We start from the raw sequence: 20,431 nt of genomic DNA, 5'->3' as shown, positions 1-20,431 counted from the left end.
CCCTCTAGAGTTAGAAGCAGCCATAGTATGAAGGGAAAATGCGATGCTTGAAGGAATGGATAAAGAGGGTAGACCATGGAGAACAGTGATAGCTCTAGAAGAAGGTTACAGGTTGACTGACATTACTGATGAAGATATGTTTAGAGAAGACCCAAAAGATGATGAAGTAGCGTTCTTTAAGAGCATTACATAATGGATTAGAATAGAGAAAAGGGAAATCCCAGAACAAATGGCAATAATGCGGCAGCATGCAGCATTTGTTGAAGAGGACGTGGAGAAAGTGCCCAGTTTTCTATAGACTACAGCCCCTTATGATGTAGGATTATTAAAGGCAATAAGGGAAGTTAAAATAAAGTTGAAGCCAGGAGCAATTTTACCGCGAGCAACACAGTAGTCAATGTCTCGAGTGGCTGATGAGGGTATATTTCAGACCATTTCAGTAATGATGAAACAAGATATTCAGGTGCCATCAGAATCCACAATTGAGAAATCTACAAATATTGTTATGGGCTGCTCTATGACCCTCTTCGTCGAGCATACTCTGCCATTTAAGAGAAGCCCAAAGGTACATTTGTATCTCAGAGAGCCTCAGCATATTAAATTAATGATTTTAAACCCAACAATCAAAATTGTCAGATGTAAAATAGTGAATACTGCCACATTTGTAGCTGAGCCAATATCTGACGGTGATCATGTGCACGACTGTGCAAATTATGTTGAATTTTATGATGATATACCTTGTGTGAAGGAAAATGCTTTGCCAGGAGGGGAAATTCTCTTTATTTATTTTTCTTTGAAAATTGATCAGACTAGTGGAGAAAGGCATTCTGGTGCAGCTGTATTGAGGCATAGAGCAAATGGCAAGTTTGAAATTGTAGCAAGTGCTAAAATTGTAGCAAGTGCTAGACTACGTCTCACTTTTCAGCGCAAGTGGCAGAATTGGTAGAGCACATTGTCACACTTGAGCAACACGAAGGGCAGGAAGTACAGTGTACAGTGACTCTGCCTATGTGATGTCAACTGTACACTCAGGGTGAGCATGTTGGAAAAGGACGGGCTACCTCCACACAGGTGGCACTCCAGTGCAGCACTCATCTTTATTGGACAGGCTTATCAAGGCACTACAAGTATCAGTAGTCATAACAGTCGTTAAATGCGCCGCTCACACTAAGCATACAGATTTATTTTCTTACAAGAACAAAGCTGCAGATGCAGAAGCCAAAAGGGTTGCGTATTCACCAGATATCTCAGGTTTTGATACTCCAAATGTCAAGGAGAAGGTAGTCATGATTATGGTAACACAAGAAGAGTTTAATCATTTGCCAACAACCCAAGTACTGGAGATCCAAGGCAGTGCACCACAGGAAGAGCAGGAGTTATGGAAACAAAGGAGCTGTTCTTTATCCACCACAGAAGCATTATGGCAACAGGATAGCACTGGAAACCCAGTGATGCCACTAGCATTGTTAAAGGTAATGCTTGAACAGCTGCACTACCCCGCACATGTAACAAGGGAAAGTATTGCTGCAACAATGGCAGAGGACTTTTTTGTTCCAAATTTGCTAGAACATGTTGCATTCTTTGTAGTGAATTTCATCGTGTGTCAGCATTTTACCACTGGGCAAACACTGAGAATGATTAGAGGAGTAATACCTCGACCAAATGGTCCTTTTCAGAATTTACATATTGATTATGTTGACATGCTGCAGGTGTGTAATGGATAAAGGTATCTGATAGTGGTGGTGTGTCCCTTCTCTATGTGGATTGAGGCAGGTCCATGTACACACCCTTACGCCATTTGCACAGTGAGGTTTTTAGTATGTGAAGTCTTTCCAAGATGGGGTGTGTGTGAAGTGCTGAGATCCCATAATGGGTCACATTTTGCTAATGAAGTGTTGAAATAGATAGGACTATTATTCAGTATTAAACATAAGGTTTCTTCTACTGATCACCCGCAAGTAAACGGAATATGTGAGAGACTCAATGGCCTCCTTAAGGAAAGGATTGCCAAAATCAACTAACTTTGAAGACGGGTTGGCTATATTGCCTGCCCTTAGCTTTATATACCCTAAGGAATCAGCCTGGTTCGGACAACCACCTCACCCCCCACAAACTAACCACTGGTCGGTGGATGAGAACGCATCTTACACATCCATCGAGGAGTAGAAGTGATGCCCAGATTACAGCAAAACTGTTAGGTCATGAGCTGCACAATTATTTTACATGTATGACCGCTAGCATCTCTCTCATTTCAGATCAACTCAAGTGCCAGAGGGGTCGGTCTATAAACACAGATGAAAATCATCCAGCAACTGGATCAACTGAACTTTTTTTGGCACCTAAATTATTTGTTGGTGACATTGTTTTGATTTAAAATGTCACCTGAAAGTGGCACGAGACATGTTTTAATGGCCCCTTTATCTTTCAAAATATAACCCCCTCAGCAGTAAAAGTCCAAGGTAGATGAGCTTGGTTTCATTTGAACGACGTGAAATTGTGCACCAGAGAGACCGCCCCTCCAACTCCTGCTTCCCCTCCTACTGTTGCTGATCCAGAAGCAAGACAAGAAGAAAAATGTCAGCGTGTGCAGAATCGATCGATGATGAAGAAGAAGGACGATAAATCAATGAGCTGAATAATGCAGATTGGACATTTGGAGATTGATTCAATCGGAAACTCCTTATAGATATTATAACAGGAGTTCAAGCCTTTGCTGAGAAGTCACAGGAATTTGAAAAATTAAATTTAGAAATTGGTTGACGTGTCAAAGTTATGCCCAAACGACAGTTCCTCGTTAAAAACTGGAAAAGAGCACAGAATCCAGACTCATTTCTTGATGTATATTTGTTCTAAGTAATCAAATTCCATGGTTCTGACCGATGGGGATATACAAAGACTTATACTTGCTGTTATTGTGTTTATTCTTCAAGCTTATCCTGCTTTTGTCAGAAGAGACATTGATGTTTGCACTTTTTTTTACAGGATCCTAAAAATGGCGCCCTGATTAAGAGGTTGTTAATTGTAATCATTGAGCATATATCACAACACCAGGAAATATTGCAACTGCAGGAGTAAAAAGTGTTTCTTTTTCCTTAATTGATCACAGTAGAAATGAGGAATGTTGAAAGTAGTATGATTTTAAGGAATTAACAAGCCCAACCAATTCCCAAATGCCACAAAGTGTGGGGGTAAATATGTTGGTTTGTGTTATACGTATGTGCAACTATACTTTGTGTCTTTTATTTTTCTCCAGTATTGCATTCCCTATTATATTGATGCTCCTGTTAAGATAGAGGCCACTATGGCCCCTATTGCAGTAATTGCTTTTGATTTGCTTACTTCCACTAAGACAGGGGCAGCTATGGGTCTCCCCAAAGAAAGCCAATGATTGGCTTCATGATTAGTATGCAAGTACTGACGTTATAGAAGTAAGACACAAGAGAAATACAGAGGAAGATAATGATCACTTATCTAGATAATGCAGCACACCTGGATAATGACATCTAAGGAGGGTTGCTACGTGTGTTCCCTAATACCTTATACTTTGGAAACCTCTAGAATATTCATAGCCACAGAAGTATCAGTGAAAAAAGCCCATTGCCTGATGCATCTTGCACTTTGCCTGACAAGAGGAGAGTCCCAAGTCAGAACAGCATCCATAGTGTGGATGAATAAAGCGACATCTCAAAGAGAAGACAATTATGTGCAAGATTTAAAGAAAAGAGAGAGGCCAAAAACATGGCATCAAATACTGAAATATGAACAGCATGGAATGGCATTTTGGCACAGCTGTAGTGGGGCATAGAGCAAATGGCAATTTTGAAATTGTAACAAGTGCTAGAATTGTAGCAAGCGCTAGACTACATCTCACTTTTCAGCAGAAGTGGCAGAATTAGTAGAGCTCATTGTCACGCTCGAGAAGCATGAAGGGCAGGAAGTGGTAATGTACAGTGACTCCACCTATGTGATGTCAACTGTATACCTCGTTAAGGGGCAAAGAAAGAACACCATGAGTGCCAAGTTAATTCAAGACAATTAAATGCTGCAAAAAGAGCCAAACTGTGGTCTCCTGTCACATGAACCAAGAATGTGAATAGAGTGGGCATGCAGTCAGAACTTTGATAAGCATGTGCCTGTGCTACCTTATATTCCCGCAGATGAGAATACATTGCAAGGCCAAGTTCGAAGACAGTCTGCATGGCAGAGGGCATGGGTGATAAGAGATGGTGGGCTAATTGGATAGGGAGGTACAGTCAAGTCCACCTCTTGGCCCCTGGGTCGGAGCTCACATGCTGCTAAGCGAATCAAATGTTCCAGAGGAGCATGAGTGTGCCAGCCAATTGTAGATGGCCATACCGTGTTTCTAATAGCTGATGAAGATGAATTGCACTAGGGTGGGCATGAATTGTCCGCCTGAATGTAGAGACCCAACCACAACCCGACTCCTTATAAAAAGTATACTTAGATATTCCCCTTGAGCCAACCACAACCCCCCGTAGGTTTGACTTATTTTCCACATAGTATGGCATCACGTATGACCGATTTTTGCTATATAAATGTTGTTTTTTATGAAATGCTTTGAGAGAAAACACTGTGTGATCCGTTGATGTACATTGTAACTACTTGGTTTAGGCAATTGGTATTAAAACAATAAACACAGTTTTCCATCTTCTTGAGTCAGTCTGATTATTGGAGTACAGAGTTATTCTGTTTCCCATCCACCTGCATGGCATGCAACATATAAATTAAGGCCCATATGGTGAGTACATCTACATTTCTCTCCACCCCAAGCCCAGCCTCTATCTAGTCCAGAACAGACATATTGCCATTCCCTTTTGAAATTCCCCTTATTTTTCATGTAAACTTTTTGGCAAAAAGTACCTTCATGGCAAAGGTTTGTAATTTACTAATGCATGCCATAATACATATTTATATTCTGCTTCAGCTAATAATGGGGATTTATATAAAACGACATCTGTGTTTGCACCATGTTGCACAAGCATGTGACAATTTCTTTGCTGTTTATACAAAAAGTATAATAGTTATAAATATGCAATTTTCTCTCCAGATATCTCATTTTATCCTGCAACAGCTCACTAATTCTTCCATTTGGGACATTTTCAGGGCATCCAGAAATACATTTTAGCTTGCTTTTGCTATTCCATAAGTCGCATGTGGATACATTTTCTTTCAACACAATCCCCTCGAAATTATCTTTAAAATGACATATGAATGGATGCAGTGTGACTTATTGTTGCTGAGAAAATCACTAGTTATGATAGTTCATTTAAACTAATGGGAAATCTTCACATGTATGCAAATCTTAGTTATCATTTCTTCAAACCAGTTTCCTTTCTTGGCAAGCATGTGACCAGAGCCACCTAGACAGATTTCTAAGGACAGGGTAAAAGCCATTAGCCTCTTTGTTGTTTGAGGTTGGTGTGCTGCTGAGATCCTTATCATACAACAGACCATTCTTCTCTACCCTGTGATGACTTAAGGTCATGCTGACATCTGGCACTTTTTTCCAGTTATCTGAAGTTGACCACAATTTTGATCTCAAAACCTTCTATTTATTTGTAGTTTTCCCCACTCACGGCTGATAGTCACTTTATTGCAGTTGTACATTGCTGGTATGCATGAGCTCCAAAGGGTTCCCCTTTCTAGACCAGAAGGCCAACAGGCCTGCAGCTGGCAATCATTTGTGGATTCTTTCCAACAACAAAAACAGGTTCTACCTCGGTCCTATGGAAACAAAATAGCCTTTTTCTTTTCAATGGTTGTCGATATTTGGCATGTGAAGCATACTATCTATATTAATACACTGCATCTTGTCAACACACATCCATTATTTTCCCTGAAATCTTTATTTTAGCTGGGGAAATCATTGTTAATGTCTTGCTTTAAAAACTACAAAACGCAAAGCCATTTTAGTATCAGTGTTTGAAACCCCTGTTTTTCATGTAGAAAGGGCCTTTGATTTTCTTCTGCCAATGTGAATCATAAGCTGCTTTTCAGTTCAACCTTTAATTTTGTAATAAAAGATAGGCCTTTTGATTTCCAATGCCTGGCCATTCACATAGCTCTTCCATGTGTTACTTGCAGGAACACTCACAGTCTGCATTAAAAGACCCATTTCAATTGTGGAAGTTTTTGAAGGCTGGCAGGTCATTTTTCCAGTGAGACTGCCAGGTTTGCTTGTTTGGGCCTTTGATTAAAACCCAAAATTCTTTCTTCCTCATTACACCTCCACTCTATGACATCCCCTATTTTGCCACCTACAAAGCTTTAGCAGTCCCTATTCTACCACAATAAAAATCAGCAAAATGTCCCACCATAAAAAGCAGAGAGTCAGGCATGTCCAGATGTGGTTATAGAAAGGTACAGCATACTTTGACTTTGAGATTCTACTACCATTTGGGTTGTAGGTGATTGCGAGGACTCAATATCATTTTGTGGAGACACCAACTATAGGTCAATGCAGCTTAAAGCGATTGTTGTACCATGACATGGCAGGAAGCCTTACTTGATGGGAAAGAACCTGTTGTGGGCAATGAAATAGCACAATGGTTTTGGGTTGAATAATAACATGGCTTAAAATTGGCCAAGCATTGGCTCAAGGCAATTGGAACAGCTAGAATAGTGTTGGGATCACCAGTGGTGTCCTCAGCGATGTTGCCATTGTGGTCATAGGCTACAGAACAAGGGGCGCAAAGTTAACGTGGCTTTAGATGAATTTCAGGGGTTTTGTTGTGTTAAGTTCTCACCTTAACATCCCTGCGACTAAAGTTTTTCCCCAAATTTCAAGTGTTTTGTTAATATTACGGTCATGCTCACTGTATATTTTAGAACATTTCCAGACCACTAGCCATGGTCTTCAGCCATGGCCGTGCCTACTGTCCATTTTAGAACACTACCAAACCACTAGCCATGGCTTTCGTCCATGGCCATTGGGCATGGCCACTCCATATTTGAAACCACTTGCATCCCATCACTTAAAGACTTTTATCTATCAAAAACTGATTTTGACCTGTATAAAAGATTGCAAGCTTTGAGAACTCACAATGTGTTTAGGCAATGCACAGTGAGATTACATTATTTGCCAAGGATCACACACTTTGGTTAAGCAGCGTGCTTCAAGCCCCTTATTTTATGGCCGTTTTGTAGGTGAATGTTGTGATACATCGAACAACCCAAACTAACCGCATTAAGCATCCTGGAATGGGAAAAAAAACATGATCAGCTGCAAGAGCCGCATATGCCCAGGTACTTTTGCCCCAAAGCGCAAATCAAAAGCTGGCACGAATATATGCACAGTAGGTGAACATTTATCTTACAATGAAATATACAAATGTAGTTCAATTGACCTTCCCTTAGAAGAAAGTGCGTAAGACAAAATAGCATTGTCCTTTTAAAAAAAGTTATGAACACCAGAAAAATAACCTGAAATAGGAAATGTTCCGATAAATACGCTGGCAAAGTATAAAAGGTGCTCACCTTTAAAACAAAGCAATCTGTCATGACATATTCCCTGGAAAATAAAAACCCAATACAAAACACACTCTTGTTGTCTTGTGGGTAAGCACCCACACTGGGAACATGACAACCTGAGTAAATTCCTGGTAGCCAAATACTTGGGCATGCTTGCCAGCCTTAATAAAACCCAAGGGGTTGCGTCTGCCCTCTGAAAAAGAAATTACAGTGTCCACCCACGTGTCCTTTATTTGTGCCCTGAAAAGCAATCACAATCAGGGGGAAATAACTGCATCAGTGTCCAGGATTACAAACTCTCTCACCACATTGTGGGTAAATACTCATGACTTACTTGCCCTCTCGTCGTTTCCCCACCTCACCCCCATGTCTGGCTTTTAAGAGTCCTCTGCTTTATAAAGTTAACTTGAAAAGTGCACATACCTAGTGTCTCTCAAATATATAAATCCTCATAGAACTATGTTAGGCAAAAAATGTACAATTGTGGCATTACCCCTGTCCACCGCACCCTATCTTGACTGTGAAACTACACATACCAGAATGCAATTCAGCAAAAGGCAAAAGACTTTTCTCTAAGTGCAATACTTTCAAGGCCTGATAGTTGAACGGTTTAAAAAATATAATAATGCGGAAAATGCATATAATATGGATTCCATGTGTGTTCTTAGTGTGTTATTAGGCATTTAAATCTAAGGAAACACACGACATCTGGGACTGTGGACTGTCTCCCATCCATGCAGTAACCAGGACCAACCCGGCTTAGCTTCATCACAAATGTCAATTTATTTGCCGCCTCTTGGACCAGTCCCTCATGAGCAATTTTAAAATGGACCGATGATGGAAAATAACCATTAACTTGAAGTCTGTTTTTCAATTTCGCTACAGCAATGAATCTGAAATATTCTCAAGTACTGCAAGGACATTTGGTAAATTACATTTTCATTGACTTTGTCGTGCACTCGTAGGGAGAGAAATACTGGTGCTGTGAATCAGCAAAACCCGGCAGACGACCCGGGCGTGAGTATGGGTGGCCAATATAAATGCAGGCCTTTATTGATATTAAAGACAGGTTTTGGCAAGCTAGATAGCTTTTCTGCTTCAGATGAGTGGCGACCTTAAGTAGCACAAAGTAAACCTTGTATCGATGAGCAGTAGATCCACAGAGGGCCTATGAGTTTAAACCTGTAACCAGAATCCCTCTCACTGGGCCCAATTTATTCTTGCTGTCTAATCAAACCCTTCTGTTGGCTAATGACAAACATCAATTTTCTTAAACAAGGAACTTGAAGTTCAACATAACAAGTGAAGTCAGATGGCTTATGTACTGGCATCATTCTCTGTGCTTCTCCCTACTCACTTCTATGTACATTGATATGTGAAAAGACACATCACAAGTTCCAGATACGCTTCCAGTTTTTTTAAAGTTTTGGCAAAAGGATCCAGGGATCTGCTAATTACGGATGTGTACTAATTGACCTTTTCACAATTGATCGTGGGAGAATTGACCTTTTCAATGAAGGTCAATTAGGACATATATGTGGGGGGAAACCCCCTGAAACCCCTCACTCAATCCAAAAACCCCTGCAACCCCCTACCCAATCCCATTATATTATTTATATGTAAAATAAAGGTAAAGGTCAATTGTGCAGAAGGTCAATTAGGACAAAAGGTCAATTGTAAAAGATCAATTTGGGTAATACCCTAATTACATGTAACGCTGCCAAGGGCTTCATTCTATGGACTGTAGACAGGATGTGGGTTTCTGTCTACATTGCCGAATAGCGCAGTCAGCCTCCTACCTGAGTGGATCCTGTGATGCGTGGATGCCGACGTGAACCTTCCCCATATTGTCATAAGGCAGAGCACGAGCACCAGTAACCATTTGTTTAAGCTTTGGATATCTCTTTCACGCATTCTGAAAAAATCAAAAGGCATGGTCGTCAACAGGAGATGGTGAGTGTAGACTAGACTCTCTTTATTAACTGTATCAGAGTAACAAGACCGCCATTTCCTGATTAGAGCATTGTAGAGGGCTATGATCAGTGTTCATCAAAACTACTGGAGGCCAAATGAAATGAATTGATAAGATCACTGTTCTTTGCAGCTTTTTTGGCAATGTCAGTAAGAGTCACCGAAGCATCTCCCTGGGTGTCTGCGATTTTCCCTTTGGGTCATAACCCCATGCCCTTTGAGCGATTCAACACCTCCCAATTCCTGTGCTGCCCCAAGTCCAATGTACAACCCCAATCTCTCACCCCACTTACCTGGCTCTCAGACAAACTCCATCACCTGCTCTTCTCTGTCATGTGTTGGCCGCCATGGAAATAGAAAAGGAACTTACTCCCGTTACAATTTCTATGGTGGCCATCTTTGTTTGTAGCTTTTTGGGGGAAATTGGGGCTGGCCTATATGAGCAGAGCCCATTCCATACAATAATATATTTCAAAGGTCTTTGTACCACCCAGAGGAAGTCCCAGGGTATAAATAGAAATAGAAATCACGCCAGCATTTGTAGTTTTGCAGGGACGGTTACAACCCTGGTCCCTTGCTGAGGACTTCACTCCATGCAGCCACACAGGCTATTACTGACCCGCTGCACCGCTGAACATGCAGGCGATTGCTATATTTAACTGCTTGTGAAAATCTAAAGCTTTCTAAAATGCTGGGTGTCATCACTTTCAATGTTCTCAAGATCTGAGTTTTGTACACTTATACATTGGCAGGTATAAATGCTGTTAATGTGATCCCTAAAATCTCGCAAGTACCCAACACCCTGAAAGCCACAACAGAAAAATGAAGTTTCGGCCCTTCACTTTATAGTGGCTACTATGCTGCGATTGGTTAATTTTAGAAGAACCATCCTGCCAGCATTGGGTGTGTAGGTTAAACATTCAACTACCATACTTTTCATCAGGTGTGCATGTAGCACATCTGAGTGTCAAGGTGCAATGTTACATCAGCCATATGGTGGGGCGGGATCAGCTAAGAAACAGTACCAAAGGAAATCAATAAATACATCAGTAGCATTATTTTGGGTAGTACCCATAAAAGTTATAGCACCGGAAAAAGATATTACAAGTTGTAAGTATAGAAAAAGTATATAATATATATATATATATATATATATATATATATATATATATATATATATATTACTTTACCAAAATCTTTACCAAAGTCTGACTGCCCTTACCTATAATCATTACTTACATTTTATATAACGCAAATAAATCATGATCACAAAATACGCATTAGTAAGTGCAATCATTATCAATAAAAAATGTGAATGAATAAATAAAGCTTTTCTCACATGCAAATATAAAGCTCTTTCAACTTTTTTAACGACATTCTAAAAAAGACATTCACTTCTAGTTTGCATTGATATAGATTCGGATTTCTCAGTCGTGTATTTAATGTGGCCTTTCGAATTGGGGTATTAGAGGGCAGGTCTCACAAAATCGAGTACCCCACTCACATTGATGAGGAGATTTTATGAAGGGGTAGTACCATTTACATGGTACTCATCAATGCTCGTGAATATAAGGATGTTTGAAACAATTATTTGACATTTACTATAAACAAACTTTGTTTGCAGTAAATGACAAAGAGGTTTCACAGTGCATGGCAGGCCTTTGGGTGGTAGCATTACAGAAAATATGTACTAATGATGACATCTACTATTTTACAGAAAGCACTGGAAATTATTGTGTCACCCATCACCATCCGTCGAGTGCATTTCTCTTCGGTTGACTAGGTAAAATAAGGAACTCATACTCAAGGTCTAATTGAATTTTTAAGGTTTTACAAGGCCTGTATGTGTAGAAAAGGAGGTCATATGCAATGATCTCAGTTTCCAACATACTGTTAGGGGAAGCCTAATCGGAGAATGGTAATTTACCACATTTGCCCAAAACAGATTACAGAGGCCAGAATGGGATAGGAGATAATGTGATGAGCACAACAACACCCAATTTGAGCATTTGTTGAAGGCATTGGCCAAGGTCAACCGCTAAAGAATATCTCTTCCCACATCTTAGGATGCCATTTTAATCAGAGTGGAGAAATCCAGGAAGTGGTTATCAAAAGACTTCATAGCCCCACAGATTTCAGATTGTTTGGGATTTATATGAGAATGAATGGAGAGGATTCATATTTTACATTAAGAGTATGATTTACTGCAGTTTCTAGATTCAGGCTTAAGAATTTACATTAATATTATTGCAGTTGGTAGTAAGGAATGATTGTATTCCCATCTTGGTGAGTGCCCAATGTGTCAATTCTGCTTTTTGCATTAAACTTACCATTGTCTATTCAAAAGGATTCAATGATGTCATTCCATCACTTTTGAATATGTTTGGCAGGCCAATGTTTCAGTCACCAGTCAATGAGGCCACTTAAATAAAGTAAAGCCCTTTTTTTGCAGCCTTGCAACAGACAGAAGGACATCCTACCATACATGAACAAACACTTTTTGCTCATCTTCAAAACTGCATATACCAAAGTGGGTTGAGTCTCTTGCCTGCTCTGCCATGGATTTGGAGCAGGTGGTGGTGTCAGCACTCCTGAAGCTTGGCAGTGCTGGATGATCAAGCTTCACTCCAGGAAGAGTGCCTAGGTGATGTTTTCTCAACTGCTGCGCCCAGTGACCTGTTCTTTTTAAGGGGCTCAGGGCCGCTTTACCGAGCTTCCTCTTAGGAGCTGCTGAGATGCATCAAAGCTTCCTTTTCTGGTGGCAGAATAGCAGTGCCAGCTTCACGAGGTTCTCAGTGGGATTACAGGGGCACTGCCTATTCTCTTTGTCATAAGGACAGTGTGTGGTCATGCAGCCAATGCCTCTTTCTTTTCTGACTTGTGGACACAGGTTTCCAGCTCATTCAGCCTTTCCTTTAGAAATTGATGTATGTTCCCAGGTGTCAGCCTGCTCCAGTAACCCGGAAACACTTTCTATGTTGTTCTGTGGAGCTTCAGCTGCAGCTCCTCCTCCTGCCCCGAGTACGCATCCCTCACACCTGGCTTTTGTGTCCTTTCCGCCTCTGTGTTTCTAATCCATTGTGTATAGCTACACTTGGTCTAGCACACTCCCTGCAACTCCCTCTGGATCCTGGACTTGAGTGTACGAGACCTCAAAGAGCTTCTGTGTCATTCCCGTGAAAGCTGTGACCCCGGCCGGGGGGCAGTATTTGAGTGTGTGAGATCCACCGTCTGGCAGTGTAGCCTTCCAGAAAAAGATCATTGTAACTCCTGCTGTGTCCTCCCTGGCAAAGCTGTCCTCCTGTGTGCAGGGTAGGATTGTCAACTTATTAAAGGCTTTGGCCAGTATTCCCCATGGATACCCCATTACAGAAATACAGAGGGACATAATTACTGGCTTAAAAAGTCAAATATACCCTGAAGAACCGCTTGCTAAGGACATTTACAAGCTGCACGTATGATAGATGTGTAACACATGTCACCCAGGCTTGCTATCTGCAAAATATAATAACACAGAGCATGAAAAAAAGTGTGTGTGTGTGTGTGTGCGTGCGTGCGTGCGTGCGTGCGTGCGCGTGATATTTATGTTATTTATTCATATTTACACTCCTAACTCAAAGGTATCTGGGCGCAACGGATTTACCAGGCTGCAGGGACTTGTAACGGAATATCAGGCAACGGAACAGTGTTACGAGTCGGTGGGTTACCGCCGAACTCGTAAGGAGGCCCGCCAGTGTCTGTATTTCTACACAGCCACCTAGGGGACAACATGCGTTGCCACACTTATAAAGAACATGTTGTAGCAGCAAATGGTTTTGGCGGGCATCAGATACAAAAAACAAGCCCTCAAGTAAAGCTTACCTCTTGCTTGGCTCTCAGAGCACTGTTTCAGCATCAGGCAATCTCATACAAATGGCATCTTCAGGGAGAAACGCAGACATTGGTGCACCTGCAATGACAGAATGGAAAGGCGATTAGTTGGCCCTAATGGATGCCGCCACTGCATCTTTCTTCCATCTTAGCATGCCTTCTCACACTGGCCTCTCCCAGCAGAGCTGTGCAGTGTTTATTAAATGCAGAGTAACTGCATATATGAATTTATTTGTAAATGTGAGTAGATGCATCTAGCTGGATATGTATTTATTCCTATAAGGAAATAAAATATAAAAAATGTAGGTAACTACCTATAAAAAAGTGAAGTCTATAAACACTGGGAATGCTGAAGCGCATGGTTTTGCAAACATCTCCTGTTGTTTTAATGTAAAGCGATTTGGCATAAAGCACCATATAAAATGAATAAATACAAATACAAATGAATGGAAAAGAATATTTCTCAACCATAAATATACTCCCTCACTTTTCACATTCAACCCCTGAAGTGATATGATATAAGTCATTTATAACACGCCTGTACACAGTCTACTTTCCCCATACCTTGAAAAGTGATCCGTTGCTTCTCGAACCCAGGTCTCTGCTCAATAAACAGAGTAATAATAACAATGAGAATAACTTACATTTTCTTTTTAAACTCTATTGAGGGAGAATGTGTGTATTCCCACAGGGCACTGTCCTGGGAGCAATGGCCTCGAAAGCTTTTCATATAAAAGTGAGAAGATCGATAAGTAAGTGATTCAGAATAGTAAGGGAAAAGAGAAGACAGGAGTAAAGGAAAAGAGGAGACAGGAGTAAGGGAAAAGAGAAGACAGGAGTAAAGGAAAAGAGAAGACAGGAGTAAGGGAAAAGAGAAGACAGGAGTAAAGGAAAAGAGAAGATGGGAGTAAAGGAAAAGAGAAGTCAGGAGTAAAGGGAAAGAGAAGACAGGAGAAAGGGAAAAGAGAAGACATAAGTAAGGGAAAAGAGAAGACGGGAAAAGTGAAGACAGGTGTAAGGCAAAAGATAAGACAGGATTAAGGGAAAAGAGAAGACAGGAGTAAGGGAAAGAGAAGACAGGAGTGAGGCAAAAGAGAAGACAGGAGAATGGGAAAAGGGAAGACATAAGTAAGGGAAAAGAGAAGACGGGAAAAGTGAAGACAGGAGTAAGGCAAAAGATAAGACAGAAGTAAAGGAACAGAGAATACAGGAGTAAGGGAAAAGGGAAGACAGGAGTAGGGCAATAGAGAAGGGGAAGATGTGGAAGCATGCACCGGGGTGAAGAAAGAAACTGAAGAGTTGAGAAAAGTGCCAGGCAGAGGAGAAGGAAATGGACATGTTTCCCGCATAAAGTGTGCATAGTTGCAATATAGTCACCCTGTAATATGCATAGTCAGTCGATTGTCTTGCAGGTTCCTTATGCCTTAACGAGAGGAAAGGACTACCTCCTTGTGGTGTGCTACACTAATCAAATACTGTAATGTGTAGCACCAGAGGAAAGCGACAAAACATCACTTGAAACTAAGAGCCTTATCGTCCAACCTGGGCACAGATCACAACAAGTCCATCACTACAGTGGCACAGGTAGCCATAGAGCAGGGGCTCCCTCTTGGGTATAAATATTGTTGGCAGGGGGCTATCAAATGCTACATCTGCTTAGATGGCCTATTGAAAGCAGTCACCCTCATCCCTTTTAAAGAGACTTTGGCATCCCCTAGATGTTGGCTCCCCAGATATTTTGGACTAAAACTCCCATCTGCTCCACCCAGCATGGCCAATGATAATGAGTAATGGGAGCTGTTGTCCAAAACATCGGCAGAGGCAAAGGTTTCAGACCCCTGCGTCTAGGCCATTCCAGGAAGGCAAGCCACAGAGTTTGAAGACCTCTGCCTCTCAGGCTCTGCCTATTGAGACAACCCTTTGTCTGAGCCAACCCTTTGTCTGTTGAGCCAACCCTCCCAGGACTAGAGGCAGACAGTCCCATCTCACGCGTCGTATACATGATGTTATTGCATACTTAATTTGCTTAGAGATCTGCAATATGAGTATTTCTTTTGTTTTTATTGGTTGTTTGTACTGTGCACATGCAATATAGAAGTTTCACATCAGGGTGTGCAAGGCAAGAGTGCGGGCCATGACGTGGTCGGGGGTGATGTGGAGATGGGGGAGCGCGAGGGGGAAGTAAAATTGATACAGACAGAACCAGAAAGTTCTGGAAGTGAACCTTATAAAAAAAGGTTGAAGGTTATACCTAAATGTTACTAATATAAGTTGCAAATGCTTCAGCCAAACCTTAGGACTGAAGGATTCTGAGTTACTCCGGAAGTCCTACTGACTATTCCATTGAAAAAATAATTTTCCAAAATTAACTCTGACGTAGCCGTGTCTTCCTCTTCTCAGGAGTAGGTCAGCAATAACTCAGATTGCTATCAGCAACCCCTGTGTGAATCCAATAGTCTGCCTCCCAGAGTGAAGGAGACTTCCTCTCAGCAATCTTTGTGAATCAGCCACTTCATATCTATCAGGGTTATGATCTTTGAACCCTTGGATCAATCAGGCATCATTATTAGTTTTGACTGTTAGGTGCCATTTATACACAACCTATGAACCCAAGGCATTGGCTTGGAGTACTGCTAGGAGGGAAAGGTGTTTTGAAGAGGGACACACGGCTTATGGTTGTTGTTTGGGTACTCGCCACCCATGACTGCCCACAGCCATGTTAATCCCTATGGCCAGCACCACACGTTGCCTGCCCCTACACACCCAAAACACAACCTTCTGGGATCTCTCAGAGTTAGCGCTATCATGCAGTAACATCAACTATTGTGTACAGGACCTGATAGTGTTATTTCTAGGTAGTCTCCTGGAAGTTAATGTCTCAATCATGGCTGTAAAAGAGTTACTGGGGCAATAACAATGTTTTAAGCAAGCATGCATTCAGCCACTTAATTTATAAAAAAATCGTTGCATCTGTTTCTTGCTATGCAGTCCTCTCAAAAACAAGCCTTGGCAAAGCCAACATATATGGCTTGTGTAAAGGTATTAGATTTTTTGCCAGTCACTCTCATCACATGCCCAGGTATTCACATCATTGCTGTGGCCATCTTATGACCATGTTCCACCAGTACACACAATACGGCTTTGGAAATGCTTGCTTTTAGTTTGAGTGTGCAACTAGAAATGAAGATGACCACATGCAAAATACCACCACTTATCTTTAACCCATGTTAACGACAAAGGGCGACAGAGGTATATCCCTTGATTGTCCCTGTTTTACCCTTACGATTGTGTTGTGTTTTGGTTTGTAGAAGTGTGAGGGCTGAGTGGGCCATTTTATCATTACTCATCCTTAACCCCTTAAGTGCTAAGGGTGGGTATGTCCGTCCTGAATTCCGTAAGGAATCATTGTAGACTTCTGCCGAAACCAAAAGCCAGTCATTGACATTCAGACAACGTTGCCTCTGTGTGCGTTAACATACCTTGGGAAAGGTTACAAAATCCAATACAATTCGCCACACAATGGCTCAATTAGGGAGATACTGCTAAGAGCTAAAATGCTGACTTTAAAACCATATAACCAGCATTCTGACCCTGGCTTATTCGCCGCCCCAAACTAGGTGAACATGTCCATTTCTCTTTAGTCAATATTAACCAATGAGCAGCATCATACTGCTGGCTGCTAACCTTGGTTATTGCCTAGTCATTTTTTTTTTTTTTTACCAGGCAGTAAGCATAGGTTTCACAAAGTAATATGTATTGTCCATGCCAGAATGACCAGTGGAGAGAAGAGGCGTGCACAGTCCGCTCCTCTTACCTAAAAGGTACACAGTCATTCAGGGGGGGCTATCCTATGTAATTCCTGCATGTACATGACTGCCGCCGCGACTGTACGCCATTTTGGTACTGCAGAACCATCAGTAGAAAGGAAAGGCTACCCTAGTCAATATAAAACTAGTATTAACTCAAGTATTAACACAAGTCAAATATTCCATTTAACTAGTTGAGATTGGAGAAGGCTTACCATGAGTAAGCCATCCCCTTCCCAGTTTACCTCCTGGATCGAAGGGCATGTCACCCGTTACCTAGAGGTGGGCTCATTCAGCTGTGGTGTACCTGAGAAATACAACCACTCATTCAGTCACTCACTCGCTAGCTCACTCACTGAATCGCTCGCCGCTTTGGGGAATATTATTTCTGTAATCTCCCTTTATCAAATAAGCCGCATCTGCAGAAAGTCGACTTGCTCAGGCACAGACGACTACAGGTATTAAATGATGTGATTTCTTTATTGTTCAGTGTGAAAGCGAGAAAGACTGATGTATGCAAACCCATTTCTCAGTGGTCTCACAGTATTGTACAAAATCAGCTTTTTCCCCAAAATGTTTTCATCCGATTCAGCTCCTATAATTTACATTGCATATATTAACACAATTGCAGGATCCAGTCATTTTTGACCGATTTCAACACACGCCAGGCTCTTCTAATCTATAGGTGTGTGCTACTTCCTTTGTATGCTAACTCTTTGGAAGACTTGATCTATCTCCATCCAATACCCATCGATGGAACCGAACCTCAGTGCGTTATGGGTATTAGAGCCATGTTGCAGGTTATCAAGCGGATTACCGTGAATTCACCGAATTAGAAATGTTCGAGGGAGAAACTTTCGGTTTTCACTCCCCAATAATTTCTGACAACCCACTGCCTCCAGCCCCTTACTTACCTCTTGGCGGCAGACCTCCTGGTGTGCTGCCATCTCCTGCTTCCCTCTGCAGCGGCGGTTCCCTTCACTTACGTGAATGGGAGCCGGCGCCGGAGGTCCTCTTTTTTTTCTCCCAAATTGTTTTCAATAGGCAACGGGGGGGGGCACTCATGTAACCCTTAATGGCATTATAGTGAACAAGGTTTCGGGGGACACCGCAGCAGCCCCGAGGGCCCGTGTTCACAATAATGATACCGAATCAGGGATTTATTCTAAATTTCCCACTGCATCAATTTTCGGACAGACGATTTTCGTAAAAATCTGCCATTCGTTTCTTTTTATTCGAACAAATTTGCGGATTCCTTATCGAGCTCCCATGGTGGACTGTTGCCCGCAACCTATTCTCTTGGCTTAAACTAGTGAGCTACCTACTGAGCTACTTTACCAGTTAGTGGCAAGCCCAATAGCAACTGAACCTAAAGTTATTATCTGCACGAAAAGCAACATGAACAGCTAAAATCACAATGCTGTTATTTTCTATGTATAACTTAAGAAGGTGGACAGCATTTTCTTAAGTATACATTTACCAGATTTTAGCATGCAGACCCAAAGATCAATTGGTGTCTATTCAAAAAGGCTAACACAACAGCCTTTTTATATGAGCAAATCCTTGTGAGCTACATTTGAAACTCATCATACGACAGTAGAGGAATACATATAGTGAAAGTAAAAGATTTTTCGTGTTCAAGCATCACGATACAATTGCAAAGAGCATATTTGTGTCTGATGGAATATTTACAATCCAATGTGAAATTATTTATCATCCTGGCAAATGTCAAATAATGAGCGTAGTAGACTCAAACATATCGGGGCGCCTAGAGATGATGAAAATGGCAGCAGTGCCTGGTCTTAATCATGATACCATAGCATAGCATAGCATAGCATAACATAGCATAACATAACAGTGATGCATGGAGAATCATGTAATTGTAGAAATTATGAGGACCTATCGGTCAGATTGACAAAGTGCAATGGGTGCAGATTGTCAGGGCAGTTTGCCCTGGCCATTTCTGCATACATATTCCCGAACAAGGATTTTGATGTTGTAGGAGCAGTTGTCGAAGTGGGCGGAGGCGGGCAGGAGCAATGCTCCTCTACTTCTTTTAATTAAGTTTTACCGTTCCTATACTTTTATTTTAAAAAGAAACCGTTCCGGAACGGCTGCGTTTTAAAATAAAAGTGTATGAAGAAGTTGAAACTTGCACGTTCAGCGCACTGCACAGGACGTTTCCTTAAAGAGCAGGCACATGTGTTTGGGGGGTTTTATTGTGCATGGGAGGGGGCGCAGCAATCGGGTCTGTGGGGAGCGGTGCAGGCCAGTAGGGAACACATTTCCACTACTTCTTTTCGTACACTTGGACCACTGTGTAGGAGGGCTGGTTGTGTGGGCTAGGGGCTCAAATCCAGCACTTAGGTGGCACACATTGGATCACTAATGCCATGGTGTATGGATGTGGGGACAGCCCCCCCAACCAGGTGGGTTCTGGGGTACAGTAGCAGTGACAGGCCTGGAAATGCAGCCTTTCCATTTCCACCAGTTTCTGAGAGTAGATACAGAGAAAACCCAATTGCATGCCTGAGCATTTCTCTGTTGGGCAGAGGAATACTGTCATGGATTTAGGCAAGCCCTGGGTAGCCGTGTGTAAGTAGTTTCGAATTGGGAAAACCAGGAGCACTGCAATAGGTGCTGGACTGATGCAGTTACAAGAACATCCCTTTGTGAATCAGAGATGCATTTGCAACTGTGCAAGTGCCTACACCAAACACAGCATGCACATATTCACATTTGGCATTTAGCATACCCACAACATTCCAAAGGTTTTTCGACTTTCATGTATCCTACGCGTAGGCAAATGGGAAAATCATCTTTTCCGAGAAATGATCCCTCTATACTTTTGGGGGGATATTTCTTGCTCTGCTGATACATGTCTCCAAAGCCATCTTGCATGGAACTCAATCATTTAAAAACCCAGCATTTCCATAAAGTTGCATCCAAAGGCATCTCTTGCATGTATATCAATGATAACGAGGATCCATAACCCGGTTACATCGCCATTAGCACCTGTGTAGTATCCTACGCGGGTGCTAATGGTGTTTATTTTATATACAAATATATTTTAAAGCAAAGTTTACCTTGCGGCATAGTGCTGGGCCGTACCATCTTTTCTGAAGTCTGTTTTCAATGTTGATAACCGTGATGTCATCAACAAGGACATGGACTATGGAAACTGCGGTGCTGTGCCACTCTGCATGGTAACTTTCTTTTTTTTAATGAAACACCCTTAGCACCCACATAGGAAATACTCGGGTGCTAAGAGGTGGTGAATGGGGCGGGGAACG

At 41.7% G+C, this 20,431-nt stretch overlaps 1 protein-coding gene across 2 annotated transcripts in view; it reads right to left on the bottom strand.

Annotated features, from left to right (window-relative positions):
• TAFA3 (TAFA chemokine like family member 3) overlaps positions 1–20,431 on the bottom strand; it is a 462,946-nt gene that overhangs the window by 247,127 nt on the left and 195,388 nt on the right. For both annotated transcript variants that reach the window (XM_069633355.1, XM_069633354.1), the window contains 2 exons: positions 13,324–13,411; positions 9,291–9,406 (listed from right to left, as the gene is read on the bottom strand). In XM_069633355.1, the coding sequence (XP_069489456.1) occupies positions 9,291–9,405 (115 nt within the window). In that variant the 5' untranslated portion in view covers position 9,406; positions 13,324–13,411. The remainder of the gene's footprint in view (positions 1–9,290; positions 9,407–13,323; positions 13,412–20,431) is intronic.

The sequence above is a fragment of the Ambystoma mexicanum genome, chromosome 13, assembly GCF_040938575.1.
Source record: "Ambystoma mexicanum isolate Mex_15411 chromosome 13, UKY_AmexF1_1, whole genome shotgun sequence".
Lineage (NCBI taxonomy): Eukaryota > Metazoa > Chordata > Amphibia > Caudata > Ambystomatidae > Ambystoma > Ambystoma mexicanum.
The sequence above is the reverse complement of the archived record's forward strand: the minus strand, read 5'-3'. Positions and strand labels throughout refer to the sequence as shown.